Raw genomic sequence first — 25776 nt, forward strand, 5'->3', positions numbered from 1 at the left:
TAAATGCATGGGTACTAGCAACAGTCTTTGTTTACTTGGAAATATCTTTTATTTTGCCTCTGTTTTGTTGGATAGTTTAATTGGAAAAACAAGTCTTGGTGGACAGTGTTTTTCTTTTAGCACTTTGAATATATTCATTCCACTATATTCTGATTTCAGGGTTTCTAATGAGAAGTCAGTTGGTAATCTTTTTGGGGTTTCCTTTTATGTAAGAAGCCATTTTTCTTTTGCTACTTTCAAGATTTTCTCTTTGTTTTTCTGCATTTATAGGCTCCCTAGGGCTTCAACTTCTCTACTTTGTCACCCTTTATTGACTTCAGAGTTAAGCTTTAAAAGAAAAATTCCATGGATTTTCATTGTGTTTTAAAAATACTTATAACCTAAACTTATTTTTTGTATGTTTGCTTTTTCCTCAAGTCTTCATAGTTTTGAAATTCAGTTATACTTGTTTGTGGAGGGGCTACTTAAGCATCTTTGCTAGTGAGAAATGGTAGTACTCTTAGTTTTCTTGTTTTATTTCATATTGTGGCATTATATATTGTTGCTTTCAGATTTTTCTCCTGCCTTATGAGATTTTATACACATAGGTCCATGTATACATATTTTCCATATATTTGACAGATAAAAATCCATATATAAAAATAAGGCTTATAAGAATAGAAGGTATTGATTTTTCTTAAGGAATATATGATCTTAATATGTTTTCCTTTTAATGAATATTAAATGATAATCTTTAAGACTACATAAAAGATACCACAGCATATTTAGTATTTGTATTGAGGCATGTGTTAGTCTCTTTAGGAGTTTATGTCCATAAATATTTAGTCTGGACTGCATCATTGTCAAGTAACATCTAGGACTAGAATTCCCAGCTGGGTACCTTAATTTTGCTGCCTTATTCTTTTAGAAGCATTACTATGAACTATAGGCAGGCAACAAAAGAAAGAAGGGGAGTGGGATAAAGGAAAAAAAAAGACTAACAGATGGCAGGGAAATAAAAATTATAAAAAAAATTCTTAAGTTTTGTTTGTTTTGGATACTTTTCTTATTTAGCACATGGAAATACTTTGCACGTTTGAGAATTACTGACTTCCTATATGCTATTTTTGAGAAACAGCAAATCATTCATGTAATATAAACATAATTATGATTATTTTGCTGGAATTTTTCATTTCTGGGCTTTATTTTTTCAAAAGATAAGTAACAGTGACTTCTTTCAAATCATGTTATAACAATATATTTGGAGGGTCATAAATATAAATTGAAATTGAATGGTGCTAATGCAAGTAAATGGTAGGCATTCATTCAGAACTTTCTGGGTCTAGTCTTATTGAGTTATATTCTGCTCTACAAATGAAAGTTATTAGTGGGAATCAACTCTTTAGGGTACATCTTAATTTAATATAGTGAATTTTGAAATGCCTTTGGTTTTAGATTTCTATATTTGTAATCATATTAAAAGTTCTTATGATTGAAGAATATTTTATATCATTTAATATACTTGCATGTAAATATGCAGCATAAATGTTACTAGTCCTAACTTCCCCTTTTTTAGCTGATATGTTCTCTCAGCCCAATAGGAAACTAGGAGTCAGAGTGAGAGTATAAGCTTTCAGATTCTAAGTTCAATTCTTTTTGTTTTCATGGTGTCTCTTGAGTTAGAATGAAAAGTAGGAGAGACGGGAAAAGGCAGAAATGAAAGTAGTAAGATAATTTGTTATAAGAAGTAATATTAGATCTGAATCAACCATATAATCAGTGGTAGGCACTCCTACATTGCCCTTGTGAATGCTTAGGTTCTTGAATGAGGATTATTGATAATGATATGGCTCTGTGAAATAGTTTTTTTATTTCTGTATTACTGATTTTAGTTTTAGAAGTTAAAGCCATAAATGTAATTATGTATTTCTGGGGCAGGGCCTCCTATCTTTGAAATGGTGAAAGAATGTTGCATACTTTTTCACTGCTGTCACCAGTTCTAGCAAAGTTCCATTATGTTTTATCAAAGGCTATCAGACTTTCCCCTGTGTTCTTTATAGTGGCAACTTACACTCTTCTGGTAGGAGCATTTGAGTTGAGAAAGTAATGGGGAGTAATTGCAGGCTCCTTTCACTCTGTTCAGTGTTACAGAATATGCCTTTTATTTCTCTGTTTTTGTTTTTTTTTTTTTTTTAACCTTTTTACAGAAGATAGGATAGCAGTGTGATTAGAATAGATAAGGGTTTTAATGTTAGTGGGTTAAAATTCTGGCTCTGTGAGTTAATGCTTATAGGACATAGGTAAATAACTTTATTCATTTGGAATAATATAAACCTTATTCACTGGAATGTACCTTGCAATGTGGCAGGTTTTTTATTTTTGGTTTTTTTATTTTTTAAGACTTTATTTGATAGAGAGAAGGAGCAGGGGGAAGGGCAGAGGGAGAGGGAGTAGCAGACTCCCATCTGAGCAGGGAGCTAGACATGGGACTCCATCTCTGGATCCTGAGAGCATGACTTAAGCCGAAGGCAGACCCTTAACTGAGCCACGCAGGAATCCCTCAGAGAAGTTTTTTTGAATGATTTTCTTAGATATTATCAATTATAAAGACAAACTCTTTTCTGGATGTAACATATTAGTTCTTTCATATATCTATGAATATGAATAGCACAGTAGTTAAATTATTTTTTAAAAGAAACTGACAATAACAAAGTAAAAGGGGAAGAGTGATTAAGTGATTAGTTCCAAATATAAGATAAGCCTTAGAATTGGATATAAAATTGCCCAAAATTTTAAGTGGTCTAAAGACAAAGGGAGAATCATCTATTCTAAGTTACAAATACTAAAAAGTATTAATAACTCTTTAAATCATTGAAGGATGACATAAGGATAATTTCATTTTGCAGACAGTAGGAACCCTAAAAGTAACTCCATTCTTTATCAGGTTCACATTTTATAAGAATTTCTATTGAGCAGATATTGTCTGCTTAATATATATATTAAAAAACCTTTGATCTTGCCATCGGTTGGAATTATTGGTATCAGAAGTCAAGAATTCAGAGTCAATCAAAGCCTTAAATCAACTCATAGTTAAGAAACAATCTGGTGCTTCCTTTATTAAAATAGCTATAGATTAAGAAGCTTCCTAAATGTGACTTTGTATTTTGTATTACTATGGTGATAATAGGTCAATGCATTTTTCTCAGTCAGAACATACCTTTCTTCAGTAAGAATCATGTATCCTAGAAAGTGGTATGAAACAAAGAAACTAAAGAGAAGTTCTGATTTAACTTTCACAAGAAATATTGTGGTTTGTGTATATTAACAGATATGTAGAGTTTTATCTGTGTTCTCTACATTTCATGTCCATTTAGTTAGGTGTGTATGTTTATGCATTTGTTTGGGCACAGAGGCATATTTAAAGACTGTTTTGGTGCTTTGGCCTATCTTGGTAAACATGAGGTGTTTAGCTAGAGACAGGGATATTGAAGAAGGGGTTAAAAAATCCAGTGGCTGCTAAGATTGGAGGTGGTCTTTAACATCCTGTCTACTTCTGAGATTGTCTGAATTTCATTTATAGACACTTAGATTTGAGCCAGGTCTTCTACCTTCCCAGTCTTTATCATGGTACTTCAGTTGAGTCTTTGTGAAAAATGTTAATGCTTTTTGAGAGTCTTTTTTATATAGGGAAATATGAAGATGAAAAAAATTGGCCTAGATAATTTATTGACACTTAATAAAAATACAAAAACGTTAAGCAAGATACAAAATGATCAGTGAATATTTCTTAGCTCATGACTTTAAAAGGTAACTGCTGGTTTGTATTTTGTTCTGGAGAAAAAAAGTTTTACAAATGTTCTTTTTAAAAGCAATAATAATCTAATAAAAACCAGATGTCCACTAAGCAAAATCATGCAATGCAATTTCTTTCTTCCTAACACCTTAGTGATATCAGGAAGTTTTGATTGCAGTGAGATGCAGGTTGGTGACTTAAGATCAGGGGAACACATTAGGAGTCAAGTCAGCAAGTTTGAGCGGAGTGTTTCCAATTAGGAGCATAGTATTACAGTGTTGTGGGCACATATAATGCCTGGGAAAGGCACTGGGTGCTGGGTAGGAATGCAAAAGGCAAAATGGGAGAAGTTAAAATTTTGGAAATTTAGGATTTTTGCGTGAGGTCAGGGTTGCTCCCAGGAAAGATGAAGTAAACTTCTTTGTTTTCTCTTCTGTATTGCTCCCAAGGCTCAAGACTAAATTTAAGAAAATTAATTTGCTTTATATATTGTTGGCCTAGGATTGTATCATCATTTACAACTTTGTTTCTGTAGAAAGATGCTTTGAGTGAGTTCTAACTTATAAGCAGACTTTTGATAGGTTACCATTCACATGTTGATTGCTTGTGGTGATTTTATCTGGTGATGGTGACTAAGAAGAGATGGTCTGTGAAGATGGTGTAAGATATTCCTCATCTTCATGAAGGTGATGATACAGTAGTAGTAGTAGTAATAATATTGGTAGGATTTTTGTAGACACTTGACTCTTTATGTCCTTTAAATACATTTTATTTGATCCTTGTAAAATAATTTTTTTACAAATGAAACTGAGGCTTGCTAAAGATAGCTGCTTAAGGTAGAGCTGGGCTTTGACTCTTTTTAGGCTCCAAAGCCTGTGTATTTAGCATTGTTTTTTATAAGGTGACACACAAAACGGGGAATTTAAAAGAATAGGATATTATAGGCAGATAATGTATATGTTTGCATTCTTGATGGAAAGATGGGCTATAGATGGGAAAGCTGTTGTAGTGTGAAGAACCACAATAAATGGAGACTGGAATTGTTCTTAAAGTTGCTTTAAGTTATTTGGAGGTTAACCTGGGGTAACCTGCTTGACGTTGCCACTATGGGTTCTTTGGATGTTATTTTTAATTATAGTTATGATTTAATCAAGAGTAGTTTTGGATATTTTGGAAATCATGAAGCATATGCATTTCAAAATGAGTTAGAGAGCTTTGGCGTTTAAAAAATACCACCAGTGTTGACATAGTATTGGAACATAGTGTAAAATCAGGTCTTGAGACTTTTTTACATATTTGATTCATACTGTATAGTTATTCTCATCGATTTTAATATTGCCTCATGTGGTATAGATTAATATAATGAATGAAACTGGTTAGTAATTTTCTTACATGCTAATTATGTCTAAAGATGTAATGCCTGCAAAAACACTTAACATTTAATACAATTCAATTTTTTCTGAAAGATCATATATTCTGAGAAAAAATGTTTTGTTTCAGCAATGAATGAAAAAATTCAAATTCATAAACTTGTACTTGTATGCTCTAGACAGAGGAAGAAGATATTAGGGATATAAACTGTTTAAAATATCCTTTCTTCGAAGTGAAACAACATGGGGCGCCTGGGTGGCTCAGTGGGTTAAAGCCCTTGCCTTCAGCTCGGATTATGGTCCTAGGGTCCTGGGATCGAGCCCTGCATCGGGCTCTCTGCTCAGCGGGGAGCCTGCTTCCTCCTCTCTGCCTACCTCTCTGCCTGCTTGTCATCTCTGTCTTCAAATAAATACATAAAATCTTAAAAAAAAAAAAAAGAGAAACAACATCAATATGTTGCTTAAAATGTTAAACTTTAATGAAAGAAATTTTTTTTAAAAAAATATTTATTATTTATTTGACAGATCACAAGTAGGCAGAGAGGCAGGCAGAGAGAGAGGAGGAAGCAGGCTCCCCGCTGAGCAGAGAGCCCGATGCTGGGCTCGATCCCAGGACCCTGGGATCATGACCTGAGCCGAAGGCAGAGGTTTTAACCCACTGAGCCACCCAGGTGCCCCCAAAATAATTTTTTAATTATAATTTGTTTATTCCAGTAAAATACACATAACATAAAACTTACCATTTTAACCATTTTTAAATGTACAGCTCAGTGGAATTAAATACATTAATATTGTGCAACAATCACTACCATCAATGTCCATAACTCTTCCTCTTGTAAAAATTTTATGCCCGTTAAACAGTACTCCCACCCCCTCCATAGCTCTACAGACATTTTTTTCAATTGTTTGTATAGTTACTAGTAATGAAAAATGAAAAGAATTTAGAGCAAGGAAATAGTCACCTGAATCAACATATTTTAGTTTCCTTTAAATTGAGCAATTAGCTGATAAACTAGTTTGAACCTGACTTCCAGGATAGAATACTTTTGAGATTATATTAGTTTCTTTGTTTTCAATAAGGCAAATCTTGATGCTATATCAATTAGCAAATTTTGAAGAATTGATGTAAATGGTGTGGTATTCCTGTTATAAGAGATTCTTCTTAGAACTCCTGAACTCCTCTTTCCCCCAGGGTATCAGATCTGCTGTTGAATCGAGGAAGTAGCCTGGTAGCTGTCTTGTGTATCTGAGCTAAGTTCAGAATTGTCTAGAATGGGAAGTGTTTCTAAAACACTATGGGAAATCTAATTAAAATTGAACTTTGGAAAAAAGAAAATAGAAAACAGTGTAGAAGTAAAGGTTAGTGTTTTCTGTCAAATGTTTTTGAAAGATCTATGTAAGAGTACTCTACTGTTTTCAATCTGTTAAAATATGGATCATTGAAGACATATTTATTAATTACATTGACCCTGCTAAAAACAGCAAGGCAGGTTGCTAAAGACAGCAAGGCAGGTAATTATCTAGGTCTGAGTATTAGAAGTATTATTATTTTTGAATAAATATTAAGAGACTAAACTTAACATCTTGGTACACATGCTTTGTGTGTTGTTAGCTTTTTCCTAATGTAGAATGAATCTCAATATGCCATATGATTGGTGACAAATAAGAAAGTCTTTGTGCAATTAAGAGAAGATCTGTTTACTTAAGAGCTCTCAAAGATTGTAAAAGATCAACTTGGCTATATATGAAGGATAAATGTTGTGCAATAATGCCCCTTAGTTCCCCTTTTATAATAAATCTCAGCTGTGTGTTCAGCACAAGGGCTCAGTGCCAAAAAGAACAGGTTCAACTTGTCTGTGAGGATTTGCACCACAGTAAAGTGCACAACTGCTTTTGTAAAGGTCATTGTAGAGGTCACAGGCACGTATAGTTGAATGAAAGCAACTTTAAAAACATGGTAGAACAGATAGCGTTATTTAAGATTTGAGAATCGATGTTAACTTAAACCATTAAAAGCATAGAAAAATCAAAAAGAACCCTCATGTACATATTCACTTTCTGTTTCTGTTTTCAAAGGGATTTAAAACAGTTTCATTGTCAACTTGGGCCAGCATATTTTAAAATAACTTCATAATTGCTTTTTTCCCAAAGATTTATTTATTTTAGAGTGACAGCTGGGGGGCAGGACAGAGAGGGAGAGAAGCAGACTCTCCGCTGAGTGCAGAGCCCGCTGTGTGAGGCTTTTGGTTCCATGGTATTGAGATCATGACCTAAGCTGAAACCAGGAGTTGGATGCTCAACTGACTGAGCCACCCAGGCGCCCCCATAATCACTTTCATAATAACTGTCCAGACTTGGAAACATTGACTAATGTTTGTAAAATTCTGAGGAGTGTTCTGAACAGAGTTCATATAATAAAGGTAGGACATGACCATGGTAAAATGAAGTGTGTGTGTGTGTGTGTGTGTGTGTGTGTGTGTGTGTGTGTGTGTTTTGGGGGTTGGGCCCAAAGGAGCATGGATAAATAAATGAAAATGCAGATGTGATCTAAAGGAGAATGTCTCCAGGGGTCATATTTCTTCTGAGGTTGTTATTGAAAAAGTTAAAATTAACAACAAGGAAAATGCTGTCTTATATTTCTATGAATCTTTTCCTCTCGATATGTCACCAATACTATATACATTTGTGGTAAGTGGAAATAACTCAGAAATAGCAGGTGGAGAGACTATAAGACCATGACTCCAGGCAATGCAAGTTTTGAGTTTAGTGTAACGAACACCAGAAAATGATAGAACTAAGTAATTGAGTAGCTACAAAGCTTACCTAGAGTTGTGTTTTACCTGGAGTTGTATCTGGTCATAGAGTGACTGTTTCTTTTTCTTTTTTCTTTTTAATGGTGATGAAAATGGCAGGCAGCCATTGTTTTCAGTATAGAGATTAATTAGTAATCTGTTAGAATATGCTTCAGCAAGTGCAGCTGATTGGCAGTAGCACCTGTCTCAGCAACTGGTAGAATGTTAGTGCTTTCATCAAGCATGTAATTTCCAGAAGGGCTTCAAAGCTGTGTTCATTAAAGTCTCCCATACTAATTACTTTCTTTGTCCTCTGGGGCACTGTTTTACTAAATGTGTACCTCTCTATTTTTATTTATTTATGTAGGTATTTATGTACATATGAAGATTATAAAATAAAGTTAATTTTTTTAGTTTAAAAAAATAAATTATGTGATAGTCTGTCTACTGTTGTATTTGTGGTACCACCATTTATGCTTACTGAACACATAATGCTCCCACATGAAAAATTTACCAGTATTGTGATTTCTGTGCATTGCTTTTGTAATTCATATCATAAATATAAAATATATCTGTAAATTTTGGAAAATGATCTGTTAAAGTATAGTAAAATGTGATTTAAAGGATGGGATATTATAGTCAACTGTCTAGAAAGGTAGTTTATTTCTGCATTATTAGAAAGTCTTCTTTCTAGTTGAAATAGTCTTTCTGGGCCATATTTCAAATTATATTCAATTTACATGGATTTATAGACAAGGCACCAATTTGTATTATTCTTTGAGGAAGGTGGTATTTTTGCTTGTTATGAAAAGAAGCCTGAACTACTAAGAAATGAAGAAAAAAATAAGGATGAAGCACATATCATGGTACAGGTAAAATTTGCATCATTCTCAATGTATTATGGAAGAATTGAATGTGAATATTTTCTGAAAGTAAAATTATATGTTTTAATGAATGAGGGTAATTTTCATTTAAAAACTACTGATATATATTTTTTAAAGATTTTATTTATTTCAGACAGACTTTTTTATGTTTCATAAATATAAAGATAAGCTGTGAAATACTTAACATAGAATCAGTTCTGGTGGTGTATCCTTTCTGTCATACCTTCACAGTGCCTATCATCCACTAAATGTTTGGATAAAAAGCTGAATTTTCATACTCCAGACCTGTAACAGAAAAGTGCTTGGTGGATTTTGACAGTACAGGCTTTAAAATCTGGGTAGGTTACTTGGCCTTGGGAAATATCAGTTTCTTTTTCCTGTAAAATAGGCAAAATAATAGTTATTTCAAATGTATGTGTAGTGCCTAGTACAGTGCACAGCATATAGCAGATGTTCAGTAAATATTTTTGTGTCCTTTGCATGGAACCCCACTGTTAATAATCACATTCTGTACATGCATGACTTAGTAAAAGACAGTTTAGACAAAACTGCAAGTGAAAAGGGAATCAGAGAATCCTAAACATTCTATTCTATTATGTATTTAGAATGTAGAGTTTGGGGTGCCTGGCTGGCTAAGTTTGTGGAACATGTGATTCTTAATCTCAGGGTTGTAGGTTTGAGACCCACGTTGGGTGTGGCGATTACATAAAAAAATAAAATCTTAGGAAAAAAAGGATGTAGCTCTAATTGCATGGTGGGTTTTGTGAAGGTGGTGGCAGTGCTGATGATGATGGTAGTGGTTGTGTGTGGTTGAAGAGAGCAGTTTGGGATGGTTACAGTATTCATACATTTGTTTCCTTTTAAGACGGAAGAAGGATAAATTCAGTTCCAGCTTGGCTTAGGTTTTTACTTATTTTCTACAATGGAAATGGCATGGGAACTGCTCATTCTGTAGTTAAATGATCTCAAATAGAATTAAGTTTGTTATATAGTTTTGGGGGAGGATAACTTTGGAGTAGGGGATTGGAGTAAGTGGGATACTGTGGGTCATTACAAAACATTTGTTCATTCATGATGCAAGCATTCCTAATATGTACCAAACAGTGTACTAGGCACAGGAAGTTTAGTTCTGAATAAAATAAGATTCCTTTAATTATTCAAGCTTTCTGCTACCTTTTCACTAAAAAATATTTCTCCTTCAGAAGACTAATAATCTTACTTTGTGGTATTTTTTGTTGTGCTAATATAATAGTAGTATTTGTAGGGAACTATATAAAGCAATTTTCTTACTTTATTACATTCAGAAATGTAGACTTATATATAAATTGTCATTATTATTGGTAACTAAAATTTCACTTAAAGTGCCAAGATAAGAATTCTTTCTGGGAACTGTTTCTGTAATTACTAAAAGCAAATTAACTAAAATGCTGTATGTCTGAAAAGTTTTAAAAATTTCCAGCAAATTCTGTTTTTCCTAAAATTAATGCGGACTCTTTTAAGGAGGCAAGTTTTGTCTCACCGAATGGTCTTCTTGATGTTTTTCTTTTCTGATCTTTTTATAGAAACAGATACGATTTGCTGGACACTCTGTCCTCTTGGCAACAAATGGTAGTTCAGTAGCAAGACAAGCATCAGAGAAAGAATGTAAAAATAATGCTTTCAACACTACCTCATTTATCACTACTTAAGGAAAAATAAAACCTAGAACCACAAAAATAAAAGAAAATAAAATAGCTTCCTTGGACCCTCTTTTTTCTTTAAGCTACTGCTGTATCTATTTTCATTTTATCTTATAATTTAATGAAAATAATAATCACGTTTGCTCAGTGGTTCTACTTCCTCAGTTCTCATTCTTCCTTCTATCATTTATATTCTGGCTCCTACTTTCACTACTGTACTGAAGCTGCCCTTAGAATTGAAATTCCCTTCACTAGAAATGATCTTTCTTCCCTTCCATTTCAGCCCCATTCATCCTTCATAGTCCATCTCAAATGTCATTTTTTCCCCAAGGATTCAGTTGAATGAATATTTAAATACCTGTCATATGTAACCAAGTCAGATCATATGTACATCTAACTTATTTGAATTCAACTAAAGTTGAAAATGCAAAACTAGGGAGAAAAGTATGATTGGCAAAAACAAGCCAACTGCTTTATCTGCTTTTGCACAGAACACACGGTCATCTATTCCAGTGCTGGAGGAAAAACTAGTTTATTTATATAAAGCAATTACAATATGTATAGAGCAATGTATAGTTTACTTTATGTGCTATTTAAGGGATTTTTGGGGGAGGTTATTTTGACCAATTTTTGCCTTACTCTGACCTTAGAACCTGTAAGATGTGACTTCACTGTTGTACTGTTGTAGCTTTGTTGAATTTAAGTCAGTCACATTACTTAGAATCCTTCTGTATAACATTTGGAGTTCTCTGATGTTTTAGGTGTAGAACTATCTGAGGTAGAGATGACTAGCTTGTCAGTTTCTTTCCTGTCTTATCTTTGCATTTTTCAGGAGATAAATTTCTATGAATACAATTTTAGTAAAAACAGTTAGAAGCATGGGGGGCAAATGCTATTCCTTTGTATTTCATGTTCATCTCTATAGTTTGAGACCCTTGGCTTTCTGAAAACTAATGGCATATGTCCACAAACATATTGTTGAATTTAGTTTTTATATGAGCCATAGTAGTTCTACACCAACACAAAGGAATTTATAGAAATGCTTTTTAAAAAATATGTAGAGCTTGGTTATGATGATATTTGAGATGCTTTATGATGATATTTGAGATGATATTAATCTTTTAAAAGATATTGTTTCCTAATTTCCCCCCATTTTAAGTATTTACATATGCTAAATTTTAAAGTTTTTTCTCAAGGAATAATTTATGTTTGTGAAACGTAAGAAACAAATATATAATAACAATACATATACAAATATATTTGTATAACATTAATAATTTTAAAACAATTATCATTAAAGGATGTTTTTCTCTGTGAATCTGAACACTAAATGTTGTATGTTGTAGTGAGGGAATTACGAATGACTTTAGTTAACAAAGCCTTAAAGTAATTCCACTGTAGTGAGTAGATTGTGATAAGGTTTCCAGAGCCAATGTGATAGAAATTGTTTTCGGAGACTTGGCTTAGGCAAGCAAGGGTATAACTCTTTTAGGACCATTTGTTTTCTAATGATGAACAAGAAGCTCAAGCCAAGCTAGATATAGAAATTCTTCTTTAATGTTTTAAAGCATAGCTTACATATTTGAATGGAACTGATCATCACTAAAGAACTAGGAAAATATGGTGCTGTTCCTAGTGTATTCAGGATGAAGCTTTTTTCATACTCTGAAAAAACCTGACTTTTTTTGAGAAGGAAAATTTTGGAGAAAAATTGGTCCTGTAACTGTTAGGCACCATATTTTAAAAGATAGGGAATGCTCATAAAGGCTGACTTATGAGAATAATTCAGCATTAGAAAGCTGAAAAGAGCAAACCATATAATTTTTATTTTTATTTTTTTTAATTTTTAGAAAAAGGTACATTCTCTTCATTACAAAACATGCATTCAGAAAGTGAATGTGGTCTCATGATTCTAGTAGAGACTTGAGAATCTGGGGATTCATGCTTTTTTTCCCACTGGCTGTTTCTCTTGTATATTTAGAATAAAATTATTCTACATTAAATTTGGGGAAAATTCTTTTTATTTTTATGACACATTATGAGGTAGTGGCTTATTTCTACTTAGTGGTCATGAAGTCATAGCAAGTTAGATCTGGAAGAACATCTAGACCAACCCCCAGTTCACTTCCTACATCCCCATTTTAGATTATGAAAATGAAGCTGAGAGTTTTATCACCTCATTCATTTTATTTTATTTTTTAAAAATAAGATTTTATTTTTAAGTAATCTCTATACCCAGTGTGGGGCTCAGACTTACAACCCTGAGACCAGGAATCACATGCTCCACCAACTAAGCCAGCCAGGCACCCCTTCCTCAGTTCATTTTAGTTTAGAGGCAGTGCCAACATAAATATAGAGTTACCTCTTACCGTGCAGGGTCTTATCCCTCATTGACCTTAATACTGTTTACTATAACTTTTTGAAAGAAATTAGAGAAAGCCATTTGTATGGGGGGAAAAATGAAATGTACTTACCATAAAATTCTGCACTATCAGGAAGTTATTACTATGCAGCTGTTGCAGCGATGACAAGCTGGTATCACCCTAGAAGGACCAGAACAGCATAGTATAAAAATTGCTCTGCTTGCTACCCAAAAAATTTAAGAACAACTGAATTACCAAGAAAATATTACTTAGAGTGAGCAGATTGAAGGCAGTGCCAGGTATGTAATTCTCTATGCCGTTGCAAAATTGTGTGAGAATACATACACATACCACACAATTTAAAAATCTATCTATATCCATATACAGATGCATACATATATATGCACAAATGAAAAACACATGTATGTGTGTGCACATGCATATTTAAATTATTAGGACACTAACCAACATAGAAATAGTATTTCAGAAAAAACCGTTGATTTTCTAAAATGCGCCCAAAGATACTTTCTTTGGAAATAATAACCAGGATTATAGTGGTTTAATGCTTCAGAAACACTGAAATATTCAGGTTTTTAGTTCCGTTTGGCAGTATGACACATCCTGTAGGATTTGATAAATTTAAGATGTGAGAGGACTTAGTTTATGAAGACAACTACCACTATCATTGTTTTCTTTTCTTTTTGGTTTGTTTTTTGTTTTTGTTTTGCATTTAGATAATTCAGAGACTTAAAAGTAGAAAGCACAATCTCATCAGAAAGTTAGTGGAATATAAGCTCCCTGAGTGCAGGGCTTGTATCTGTTTTGATCACTGCTGGAGTTTTTAGTTTTGGACATACAGTTAGTATTCAGTATTTGTTATGTGAATGGGTGATGGCAGCCATGGGATACCCCAGTATCATCTGAAATTTTGTTAAAATGAATTCGTAAGTGGCTAAAGACACCTTTCCAGCCTAGGGATAAAAAGCATCCACAGACTTTCTGTAGTGGGTAAGTGAAAGAAAACAATATTAAAGTGTGGAGAAGGTGGAGTTGTATTCCTTATGTGCCTTTATAGTACATGTGATTAACAAAATTTCAATTGTTTATGCTTAGTAAGAACATTCTTAAATTTATAGAGTATGGAAACCTGACTCTTACAGTTTTCGTAGTGTTCATATTGGTATACCTTTTGACATTCACATGCCCTTTTATATTATTCAGTGTTTTAACAAAACATCAAGTAGCTCTTTCTTGCCAGGCACTGTGCTGTACACATTGCAGTGAACATAGGGCTTTATAGTCTAATGGGAGAAATAGATGTTAAACAGGTAATTATACACAGTTTAACAAGTTTATAGGGCTTATTAGCAAATATACTAAAGATGAGACTAGCCTGGCAAGTAAGTCATTTAAGCAAGACAGAAAAATGAAAAGAGTCCTTAAAATTGTGTTGAAGGATTTTCAGAATCATTCAGTCTATCACCCTTAATTGCTAATACTTTATGAATTACAGCCTCTTCTATGGTACTTACCAAAAAATTATATACTGATTTTATGAGAGGATGTTTTCATTTTTAGTATTTTTTCAAGTTTATATTTTATTTTTTTAAAGATTTTATTTATTTATTTGACAGAGATCACAAGTAGGCAGAGAGGCAGGCAGAGAGAGAGGAGGAAGCAGGCTCCCCGCTGAGCAGAGAGCCCAATGCTGGGCTCGATCCCAGGACCCTGGGATCATGACCTGAGCCGAAAGCAGAGGCCTTTAACCCACTGAGCCACCCAGGTGCCCCTCAAGTTTCTATTTTAATTTCAATTAACATCCAGTATTATATTACTTCTAGGTGTACAATATAGTGATTGAACAATTCTGTGTATCACCCGGTGCTCATCACAAGTTCACTCCTTCATTTTTAGTATTTTTATTATTGCTTATTTCAACAACCTTATACTAATGATTACTATCATTAATATTGATATTGCTTTATTTTTATTAGAAAATAATATATTTTCTTTAGTAACGTTATTGTAAATGGTTGCTACATTCCAAAAGTGTGTGTGTGTGTCTCTTTTAACATAATGGTCAGAAGTTTTTTAAAATGAAAGTTGCTTTTAGAGTTAATTTCATTTCCTATTGAGTGGATTCCAGAAATCTAGATCTTACAATTTTTCATTTGGAATTAAATCATGATTTTAGAATCAGCACAAAAGGTAGTCTGTGCTTTTCCTTTATTTGACGAGAAAGAATAATGATAATGTTTATTATGTATGGATGCTCTAACAGTTAAGTTTTAGTAAATAATAAACTATTTTTTATAGTAGACTTGAAATTTGCTAAATAAGAGTTAAAGAATATATTTCAAATTATACTTAAAATTATAACCATGTATAATTACCTTGGTTGACATTTCAGTGTGAATGGAATCTTAACAATATGTAGTTGTTTGCCTGGTTTCTTTCACTTAGCATAATGTTTTTGAAGTTCACTTATGTTGCAGCTCATAAAAATTTTTTATTCCTTTTTGTTGCTGAATGGTATTCAGCATGTTTTATTAATATTAGATTATGAGTTAATATTCATACTATATAGAATATGCCTCGTTTTCTAACTCATTCACCAGTTGATGGACATGTAGACTGTTTCCACTATTTGGCTACTATGAATAAGTCTGTGAGGAATATCTCATACAAGTCTTTGTGTGGTAGTATGTTTTCATTTCTCTTGGCTAGACACCTATGAAGTACTAAGTCATAATACATTATTTGTACAGTTCAGAAAAACTGCTGAACTGATTTCCAAAGTGGTGGCAGCATTGTACATGCTCATTAGAATGTATAAGGGTTCTAGTTTTCCACATCCTCAGTAAAACTTTTTATTGTTTGTCCATTTGATTATAATCAATCTAGTGGGTGAGGTAGTATTTCGTTGTGGTTGTAATTTGCATTTTTCTCAAAGATGTTGAGCATCTTTTCATGTATTTATTTGCCATTTGTGTATCTTCTTTGGTGAAATGTCCATTAATTCAGCTGTGATAGATCATTAGTGCATCATGTAGTTTGATTTCCTTAATCTGATAATTTGGATAATATAATACTGTCTTGGTGGAAATATCACATTCAGTTACTAATTTGCATCCAGATTTGAGATACTCTTTTGCCTCCAGTCACTTAAAACTGGCAACACTGGGGCACCTGGGTGGCTCTGTTGGTTGGGCATCTGCCTTCAGCTCGGGTCATGATCCCAGGATCCTGGGATTGAGCCCCACGTTGGGCTTCCTGCTCAGTGGGGAGTCTGCTTCTCCCTTTTCTTCTGCTCCTCCCTCTGCATATGTGTGCACACTCTCTCTTTCCCAAATAAATAAATCTTATTAAAAGACAAAAAAACCCCAACACTTTTCCTCATAGGACTTGCATGACATTTTGTCTATTGCTGACTTAATTTTGTCAATGATTGCCCTGTAAGTTCTTTCCCAGCTTTAGATTTGAGAAATTTGGCATTTCTCTCACACCAAGTTTTTTTTGGGAAAGATCGATTGAACATTACAAAGCTAAGTTGTGCATCATTTATGAACTTTGTTTTTATCATTCTCATGGTAAACAGAATTACCACTGAGTGATGTTTACTGTTCTCTAAATGCCATAATTTAAAAAAAAATCCTTTTTGAGCCTGCGTTGTTTTGATCAAATCTAAGTTATTAGAATTTGTATAAAAATTTATCTTGATCTAGGGTTTACTTATTAAGATCAAACTTTTAAATTGAGCAACCATCATTATATTATCTAAAAATAAGATATTAAAAATTATATGGTAGAACCCATACTGGACAGGAATTAGGAGATTTGACTCTTACTACATGACTTTTGGAAAATTTATATTTTAAATGGTTCTTTTTCATAAAATAAGGAAGTTAGGGGAAAAGAACACAGGCTTTAGAATCTAACAGAATTGGCTTCTAATTTTCAACCTGCCATTAATAGAGAGTGACCTTGCCAAGTCACATATATAAACCCCTGTTCCATATCTGTAAGGTAGGAGTAATAGTATTTATCTCATAAAACTGTTATGAATACTAATGAAATAATGCATAAAAAGTCCTTAGACCAGTGCTGGGCACTGAGTAAATAATGTTAACTGTTATTATACTAGGTGATCTTTTATGTGCCCACAAACTTGCAGAAAAGATTTTGCATTATATGATTTCATAACTTTAGTAACTTGGGCTTTATTGTTGGTATTTAGTGAACGATCACTTTTAGTATGTTTCCACTGTAATGGTTTAAGAGAGCCTATCTTTTTGAATATTATTTTCTCTGGAAAGTATTCTAGCTCTTGAAAATACCCATTGTGTATCATCTTTTCTGGGCCTTGCATGATTTATAAAATGCAAATGGAGTAATTTAGTAGGATTCTAAATTTTCCTCCTTTAATTCTTGTAATTTTTCTTTTTCACACCCCCCCCCCCCCAACCTAACAATGTGACACTAATTCTGGAATTTTTATATCATATGGCAGGAGAATTTAGTACTTTGCAGCTTATGAAGAAGACACTTTGAAACAGGAATGTCAAAATGTCACTCAAAATAACCGGCTTAGGCAGTCCTTTTCTTAACCTGTGTAACCCCCTGTGCTTAGTTTCATTGTTCACAGATTGGATTTCTGTGAGATAGTATAAGATTTTGCTTGACAGTCTGATGTTTATTTAGAAAAGCTGTGAAACATATGGAGGTTAAGGGTTAAAATAATGTTAACAGAGTTTTCTAGGTATTTCACTTCTTTTTTTCCTGTGTATTACTCTAGCCAGGTAAATGAGTAAATAGAATATCTAAAACCCATTTTTAAAAAATTGTGATAAAATATGTATACTATAAATTTTACCATTTTAACCCTTTTTAAGGATATAGTTCTTTTTTTTTTTTTTTAAAGATTTATTTATTTGAGAGAGAGAGAGAGAATGAGCAAGAAGGGAAGAGCAAGTGAGAATCTCAAGCAGACTCCATGCTTAGCTGGAGCCCAACATGGGGCTCTATCTCAGGACCATGAGATCATGACCTGAGCTGAAACCAAGAGTCAAGTGATTGACTGCCTCCACCATCTAGGGCCCCCAAGTATATAGTTCTTGATATCAAATACATTCATATTGTAGCGTGTCCATCTCCAGACTTTTTCAGTCTTCTCCAACTACAACTCTATACCTATTAAATACTAACACCCCATACCCTTCTTGCCTCACCCTAGCTTCTGGCAACCACCATTCTACTTTCTGATTCTATGAGTTTGACTAGTCTAGCAACCTCAGGTAATTGGAATCATACAATGTTCGTCTTTTTGTAAGTGGCTTCTTTCACTTAGCATATTTTTAAGATTCACCTATGTTTTAACATGTGTCAAAATTTCTTCCTTTTTAAGGCTAAATAATATTCCATTGTGTGTATATGCCACACTTGGTCTATTCATTCATCCGTCCATGGACACATGGGTTGCTCCTGTGGCTACTGTGAATTATGATGCTATGAACACGGGTGTACAAATATTTGTTCTATTCTTGCTTTTACTACTTTTGTGTATGTACCCAAGAATGGAATTTTTGGCTCGAATGGTAATTCTGTAGTTAATATTTTGAGGAATCATGATCCTGTTTTCCATAGTGGCTGTGCCATTTTACATTCCCATCAGCAATGCACATTGGTTCCAATTTCTATACATCCTTGCCAAAACTTGTTATTTTCTGTGGTTTTATTTGTTTGTTTGTTTCGGATAATAGCCATCCTAAATAGTCATGGGTGTTAAGTGGCATATCATTGTGGTTTTGATTTGCATTTTCTTAATGACCAGTGTTGTTAAGCATCTTTTCATGTGCTTAATGGCAGTTTGTATATCTTTGGGGGAAATGTCTATTCAAGTCCTTTGTCAATGTTTGATGAAGGACTTTTGAGGTCACATTGTCAGGGAAGCTATTAATACATGACAGTGAACTAGCTAGGGTGATGCTAAATGGGCTTAAAACTTGTTGAAGAGAAAAACCTCAAGTCAGATGCAAACATTGTCACATTCCTCACTGCCTCAGTTGCACTTTATCACTTTTAAGTCATGGTTTTTATTTGTTCATTTTTGTAAATAAAAGAGAAAAATGTACTGTATTAGTAATTTAGGGGAAAGGAAACTAAGGGAGGTAACAACAGAAATAAACTAGAAAATGGTGGAATAAATATAAAAGCTAGTTTTTATTAAAAAGTTAGGAAATAAAGAGCTTAATGAACACTATACAAAGATAAATAACAGAACTAGAGTTAGAATCTGAAAACATGGACGATATAAAAAATAGGGATTTTTGAAAGCTAGAATCCATGCTCAGAAAAAAAAAAAAAGAATCTACTCTCACACGTATGATATAAACCTCAGTTTAATGATGTTATATGGCTGAATGGCATTTTATTTTGTATGTGTGTAATCAAATACAGTGCTTTTCTTTTGGTTATTCAGAAATTATTTGTTTTCAGAGAAATCCTAGATGTTTCATTCAATTTAGTTTATAGCACAAAATCCCCAGTGTGTGTATGTAAGTAAATATCATATACACATTTTTGGTAGGTAACCTTGATTTCATTGTAAAGACTTAAGAGAGTGGATGTTTATGTGGCAAAATTTTGTGGAGGATAATTTCATTAGTGTTTTTCCCTAATTAGGGCTTTCAAGAAAACACCGATTTTACCAAAACTCTCAAAGCTGTGTAATTAAGTAGGAAAATGTGAGGATGGACTGAGCTTTTATATTTGCTGAATTCTACCATTGATGTTGAATAGCTATATTCTTTAAGGCTAAATTTGAATTTAATGATGGATTTGGTTTTCTTCTTTTATTTTTATTTATTTATTTTTAAGATTTTATTTTCTTATTTGAGGGAGAGAGAGAGAGAGAGAGAGCACACCAGCCTGGGGAGAGACAGTAGGAGAGGGAGAAGCAGACTCCCCACTGAGCAGGGAGCCCGATGTGGGGCTCCATCCCTGAGATCATGACCTGAGCTGAAGGCAGCTGCTTAACCAACTGAGCTACCCAAGCCCCCAGTCTTCTTTCAAATTATATGTAAATTACTATAAACTATAAAATGTGGATTTCAGTAATATAATGAATTGTACCCATGAATTGGCAGACTTCATGGATAATATTTTTTATTTTTATTTCCTTTTAAAATTACTCTGTACCCAGTATGGGGCTCAAACTCAGGACCCTGAGATCAACAGTTGTATGCTGTCTGAGCCAGCAAGACCTCCCCATGGATATTATTATTTTTTATTTTAAATTTTTTTTAAAAAATTATTTATTTATTTTAGAGTAGAGGGAAGGTCAGAGGGAGAGGAAGAGTGTTCTAAGCAGACTCCACGCTGAGCAGGGAGCCGACTCAGGGCTCAGTTCCAGGATCCTGAGATCACAATGTGAGTGGAAACCAAGACTCCAATGCTTAACTGACTGTCCCACCTAGGTGTCCCAGGATAATATTTTTAAAGTGAGGAAGGAGTTTTGTCTACAAAGACGTAGTAATATGGAAGTATTATTAAAAGGTGTTGCTTTCCTTCATTTTTCTAACAGGGTCAGCATATTTCATTAGCACCTATTCAAAAGCTTGAAGAAGCTCTATATGAATACCAACCACTGCAGATAGAGACATGTGGACCACAAGTTCCTGAGCTCGAGATGTTAGGAAGACTTGGGTAAGTGTCTAGGAACTTCTCTTTGAGGAACTAATGTTTAAGGCTTATCTGTTAGTATTTAAGTTTATTTAAGTTTAACTTACACTTTAAAAAAAATTCTTAGATTTTGAAGTTTAGAACTTTACTCTTTTGTGAAAAATGAATGCCTAATAGTAAGTGTACACATTTTTTGTATGTTTTGTTAGGTCTTTTAAGATTAAGATTGGTTTATATTAGTTCTTTTTAATGATGTTGTTGGCAGCCATATTGAAGTAGCTGTTCATTTTCACCTTACTCTGTAATTTTTTAAAAATAGGTGCTTAATTTAGTCATTAGTAAGCCAGTAAAAATATGAGAGTTGTGACTTTGCCATGAAGAAGAGTAGATTTATTCATTGTCTGCTATTTACAGTATAACTATATTTCTGAGAAATGAGCCACAAAATATATTTAGTCAAACGTATAATGTATGATTGGCCCAGTGGCTCAAAAGCCATATTATATGCATCTGTTTTGGAAATGAACCTGGGATGGTGACTCTTTTGAGTGATGGAGATGATCACAGTCTGTCTCAGGGAAGCAGGTGGGTGTCTATAGTATACTTGAAAAGCGTAGTCACAGACTTCATTGGGGAACAATTCATGTCTTAGTCTGGTATCTCAAGTTAAAGTTTTGAATGAGAAGATGGTCTAGAAACCATTGCTTCTTAGCAAAGTAAAATAGTATAAAGAATATAATGTGAAAAGAAATAATGGGTACAGTGAAACAAGTGATTAAAAAGTAATTTTTAAAAAACACCCTAGAAGTTGGGGCGCCTGGGTGGCTCAGTGGGTTAAAGCCTCTGCCTTTGGCTCAGGTCATGATCTCAGGGTCCTAGGATCGAGCCCTGCATCGGGCTCTCTGCTCAGCAGGAAGCCTGCTTCCCTTCCTCTCTCTCTGCCTGCCTCTCTGCCTACTTGTGATCTCTCTCTGTCAAACAAATAAATAAAAATCTTAAAAACAAAACACCCTAGAAGCAAAAACAAGATAGATAAATAATAAAACTTACATACAAAAAAACCCCCAAAACCAAAACAACAAAAAAAAACTGTATGCATCTTCAATACCAAAATCTTGAACATGACTCTTAGTATTATACATATGAAACTGGAGGCTCCAAGTTCGTGACTATTAAAATGATAGATAATTTACTAATCTGCTATTTAATAGATCTTATTATTTTCTTTAGTTCTATATTCTCTTAAGGTCCTGCATCTTCCAAACATGAAGCTAAGGAGATGTGAAACAAAACCTAAAAACCCATTTGAGTCTGAAATAACAGATGTACTAAATAATTTGTGTTAAGTGCTAAAATTGAAGCTTGAGATAGACAATATAGAGTTTCATGATGTAAAAAGTTATTAGTGATAAAGACGTTGGTTTCTTATCTCTTATTGGGTTAGCAAGAGCCAGAATTCTAGATCTTTAAAATAAGTTTTCTTAAAATCTTTTATTTTAGTGAAGACAAAGTATTTAAAATAATATTCCTTTGTTACAGGGTTTTTCATTTTCTAATAGTTTTGTCATCAAAATTACATTTGAAAGGTTATAGAAATGGGCATGCATAATAACAGTGCCCAAGTAAAATGTGTGACAACAGTTAGTGCCAAGGATAGAAGAAGAAATAACTTGTAATGTTCTTACAGTGTACATGAAGTGGCATAGTTGTATCTGGAAATAGATTGTAGTAAGTTAAAGATGTTTAATGTTAACCCTCTAGCAACTACAAAAAATGTGAAAAAAAAAAGAGGGACAGTCAATTAGTCTGTAGCAGAGAAAAATAATGAAATCATAAAAAATATTAATGAAAAGGAGAACAGGAAGAGAGGGTGACAAAAATAAAGAAGTGAAGCAATTAAGAAATAATGTGGTAGTAGATTTAGTCTTAAGTCTGTAATTACATTGCATGGAAATGTTCTAAATCAGCACTATCCAATACAACTTTCTGAAATGATAGAAATAGTTTAGGTTTATGCTGTCATGTATAGTAGCCCTCAGTTTCATGTTTCTGCTGAGCACTTGAATATGTCTAGTGCAATTGAAGAACTGAATTTTATATTTTATTCATTTTAGTTTAAATAACCATGTATGATGAGTGGCTCCCATATTGGATAGCACAGATCTGAATTTTCTAAATAATAAGCAGAGATTGCCAGATTACACTAAAAATAAGATTTATTGTATGTTTTCTATAAGGAACTGGCATTATATTTAAAAATACAGTTTCTCTGAACTTTCCAAGTTTCTCTGTACTTGGATCTGTAATTTGTTGTTTTTATTTTGTAAATATCTCAACCATTATTTCTTCACAGATTTCTTTTTCATCAAAGGAATTCTTTTTGATCTTGCTATTTTTATATCTAGCATTTCTATATCATTCCTTTTTATAATTTCCATCTCTTTTCTGAAATTCCCTGTTTATACATGTTCTCTATCTTTTTCCCCCTGGGTCTTTTAACTTTAAAGTGTCTCTTTGATATCCAACATCTCTTGGTCTGGTTCTGTTGATTAGTTTATGTCATGATGGTAGATTTATTTTTCCTGCTTTCTTGTGTTTATTATAATTATTGTTTGAGTATTGGATATTCTGTGTGATAGAACAGCAGAAAGTGAGATTTATACCCTGAAATATTTATGTCGTTTTTTCCCATCAGGGCATTAGAATAGGGAATTGAGTATTAAGTAGATAGTTTGATTTTAGTTTGGGTTTTGTTGTTGTTCCAGTTGTTGCTCATAGGCTTCAACTTCTTCCAGATAGTCTGTTGCCACTTTGTGCCTAGTGTGAGGCTTGGAGTGCTGGAGGGATCTTTTTAGTCTTTCTCCACTCTCAGTTTTCAGCAACAGGCTCTGGCCACCTGAGCCACATAAGGGTTCTCTCTTGGTGCTCCTCCCCAGCAACAGACTGCTTTTTCCTCTTGGAGTAAGTTTTTTGATGGGAACAAGGGGATTTCTTAGTTCCCCTGTTCCAGCTTTTAGCCTTAGGAGGTCTTGCGTGCCAGAACCTCAGGGTAGTGCTTTCTTGGTGTATCTGTCTCTTTCCTAGAGGCAAACAACTTTTGTTTCTTATTTTGGAGAGCAGGTGGGTTTGCTTTTCCTCTCCCAGCCCCACAACTGAACTCTCTTATGTTGGTAGGCATGGGAAGTGTTGGCTATAAGACAGTTTTCTGTACCCCTCCCGCCCCGCCCACTTTGCATCATTGTGTTAGCACAGGTAAGAATTGGTTTCTTCCCTTTCTTCAGTAGTTGTAAGGCTTTTGTCTGTGTCAGTGTAGAGTTGAGGAGGGTGACAGAAGGTTTTCTACTTTTCCCCCAGTGGCAGCCAACCTTTGCCTTTCCCAGCAGTTGAGTCCTGGCTGTTTGTTTGTTTTTAAGTTCATTTCTTCTTGTATTTAGTGTTCTGTTCTTGCCAAATTTTATTGGGTCTTTTCAGTGGAATATCCCCCTTATCTTCCTCTTTTAATCTGCTACGGTGGTGCTGTTGCTATATATATGTGTGTGTATTTAACTAACTCTTAGAAATTTGTATGAAATAGATGTAGCTTGATTGCTTTTTTCCCAACAATTTTGAGTAAATTGTTAAATTTAATAAACTTCGGCAACTCTTCTGATTGTTTGGACCCGTTTTTGGTTTCTTTTTGCCTTTACCATTATGATTTAGATTTTAAAATGTAGGGTAAGTGTCCTTTAGATAAGATATAACCATAGCATTTGTACTTTCCCCAAGGTTTTTATACATTAAATCTTATTTGAACCTAAATAAAGGAGGCTGGATCGTGTATGTGTGTGTGTGTGTGTGTGTGTGTGTGTGTGTGTGTTGGTGGGTGGGGGACTTTCGTTAACCATTGAGTATTTAGAATACAGTTAGTTCCAGAATTTTTTTCTTTTTTAAAGATTTTATTTATTTATTTGAGAGAGAGAACACATGTGCATGTGCACTGGGGTTGGAAGGGGGCTCCCTGGCAGAGGGAGAGGGAGAGGCTGACTCCCCACCAAGTGGCAGGACTCCATCCCAGGATGTGGAGATCAGGACCTGAGCCAAAGACACACTTAACTGACTGAGCCGTGTAGGTGCCCCCAAAATTTCTCGAAGTAGACTTTTGCTTCTCTCAACAGAGACTATACGTATATTCTGTACCCATAGTAGCTACAAGGGCAAATTGTTCTGATTTCAAATAAACATGTATTTTTAAGTTAATAAACATTGATTGTAATAGTTTCTTTTAGCCATTGGTGGCTAAGTAGTGTAGGAATTCCTAGATCATCAACATTGATATCAGAGTTGCTAAAGAAACAGTGACTTTTTCCTGATTTAGAGCTATTTATCTACCGAGATAGAATCCATCCCCCATCTCTTCAGCCTTTTACCTTGAGAAAGGAATTGTATTTGATACAGACAGCTTTAGTGTTTGGAGCTGGGATCAACTCAAGCAGTCTTTTTGGTGATGTTCTCACCTCATACTGAAACACCTGCTAAAATAAATTCTAAATTGGTTTCTTATACTATTAGTTCATTTTCTCTTCTGGAATTATTATTTGAAGCTATATGCTATCTTATTTTTTCTTATTAAACTTTATAAATCTAAGGATATATCTTTACCTAATACAACTTTCAGAAACATTTAGAGAGAAACTGAAGAATTTGTTCTGTGAAGTGACTTTTTAAAGAATGATTTATATCCTCAAAGGTGCTGCTTTTAGGGTAGAAGGAATATAAATTTAAATTGACTAAAGTAATAATAATTACACATCTGTCCCAAAAGTTGTCCATGTCTTGCATTTAAATAAGCCCCATTTATCCCTTTATGGCGGGATCTCCCCCTTTCCCCAGTCCTCTAGCTTCTCTTCCTCTCTCTTTTCCTATTACAACAAAATTTCCATTTTATATTGTGTTATCCTACAGAGGGAACAAGATCAATTTTTCTAGAGGCAAACAGAATAAATTACTTATTTCTATTTTCTTATATCTGCTTTGAAATCTTTGTGACTTGGTGAAGTTAAGAAGGGTACACTGCACTTTCACTTTAGCTAATGCAAAAGTATGGGTGCAAGCACTTTCAGAATAATTTTAATTATATATTTTGGGGAGCAGGTGATTTAAGGTCTTGGGTAGCATCGTGTCTCCAAAGAACTACATTTTTTTCCATATATATAACTTTGAAAAAGGATGAAATCAAAAGTACACCGTCATGAAATTT

The 25776-nt window shown here is 33.8% G+C and overlaps 1 protein-coding gene across 2 annotated transcripts in view; it reads left to right on the forward strand.

Annotated features, from left to right (window-relative positions):
- MNAT1 (MNAT1 component of CDK activating kinase) overlaps positions 1 to 25776 on the forward strand; it is a 210183-nt gene that overhangs the window by 113039 nt on the left and 71368 nt on the right. For both annotated transcript variants that reach the window (XM_080807629.1, XM_080807630.1), the window contains exon 7: positions 20443 to 20564. In XM_080807629.1, coding sequence (XP_080663755.1) covers positions 20443 to 20564 — 122 coding nt within the window. The remainder of the gene's footprint in view (positions 1 to 20442; positions 20565 to 25776) is intronic.

Source organism: Martes martes, assembly GCF_963455335.1.
Source record: "Martes martes genome assembly, chromosome: 7".
Lineage (NCBI taxonomy): Eukaryota > Metazoa > Chordata > Mammalia > Carnivora > Mustelidae > Martes > Martes martes.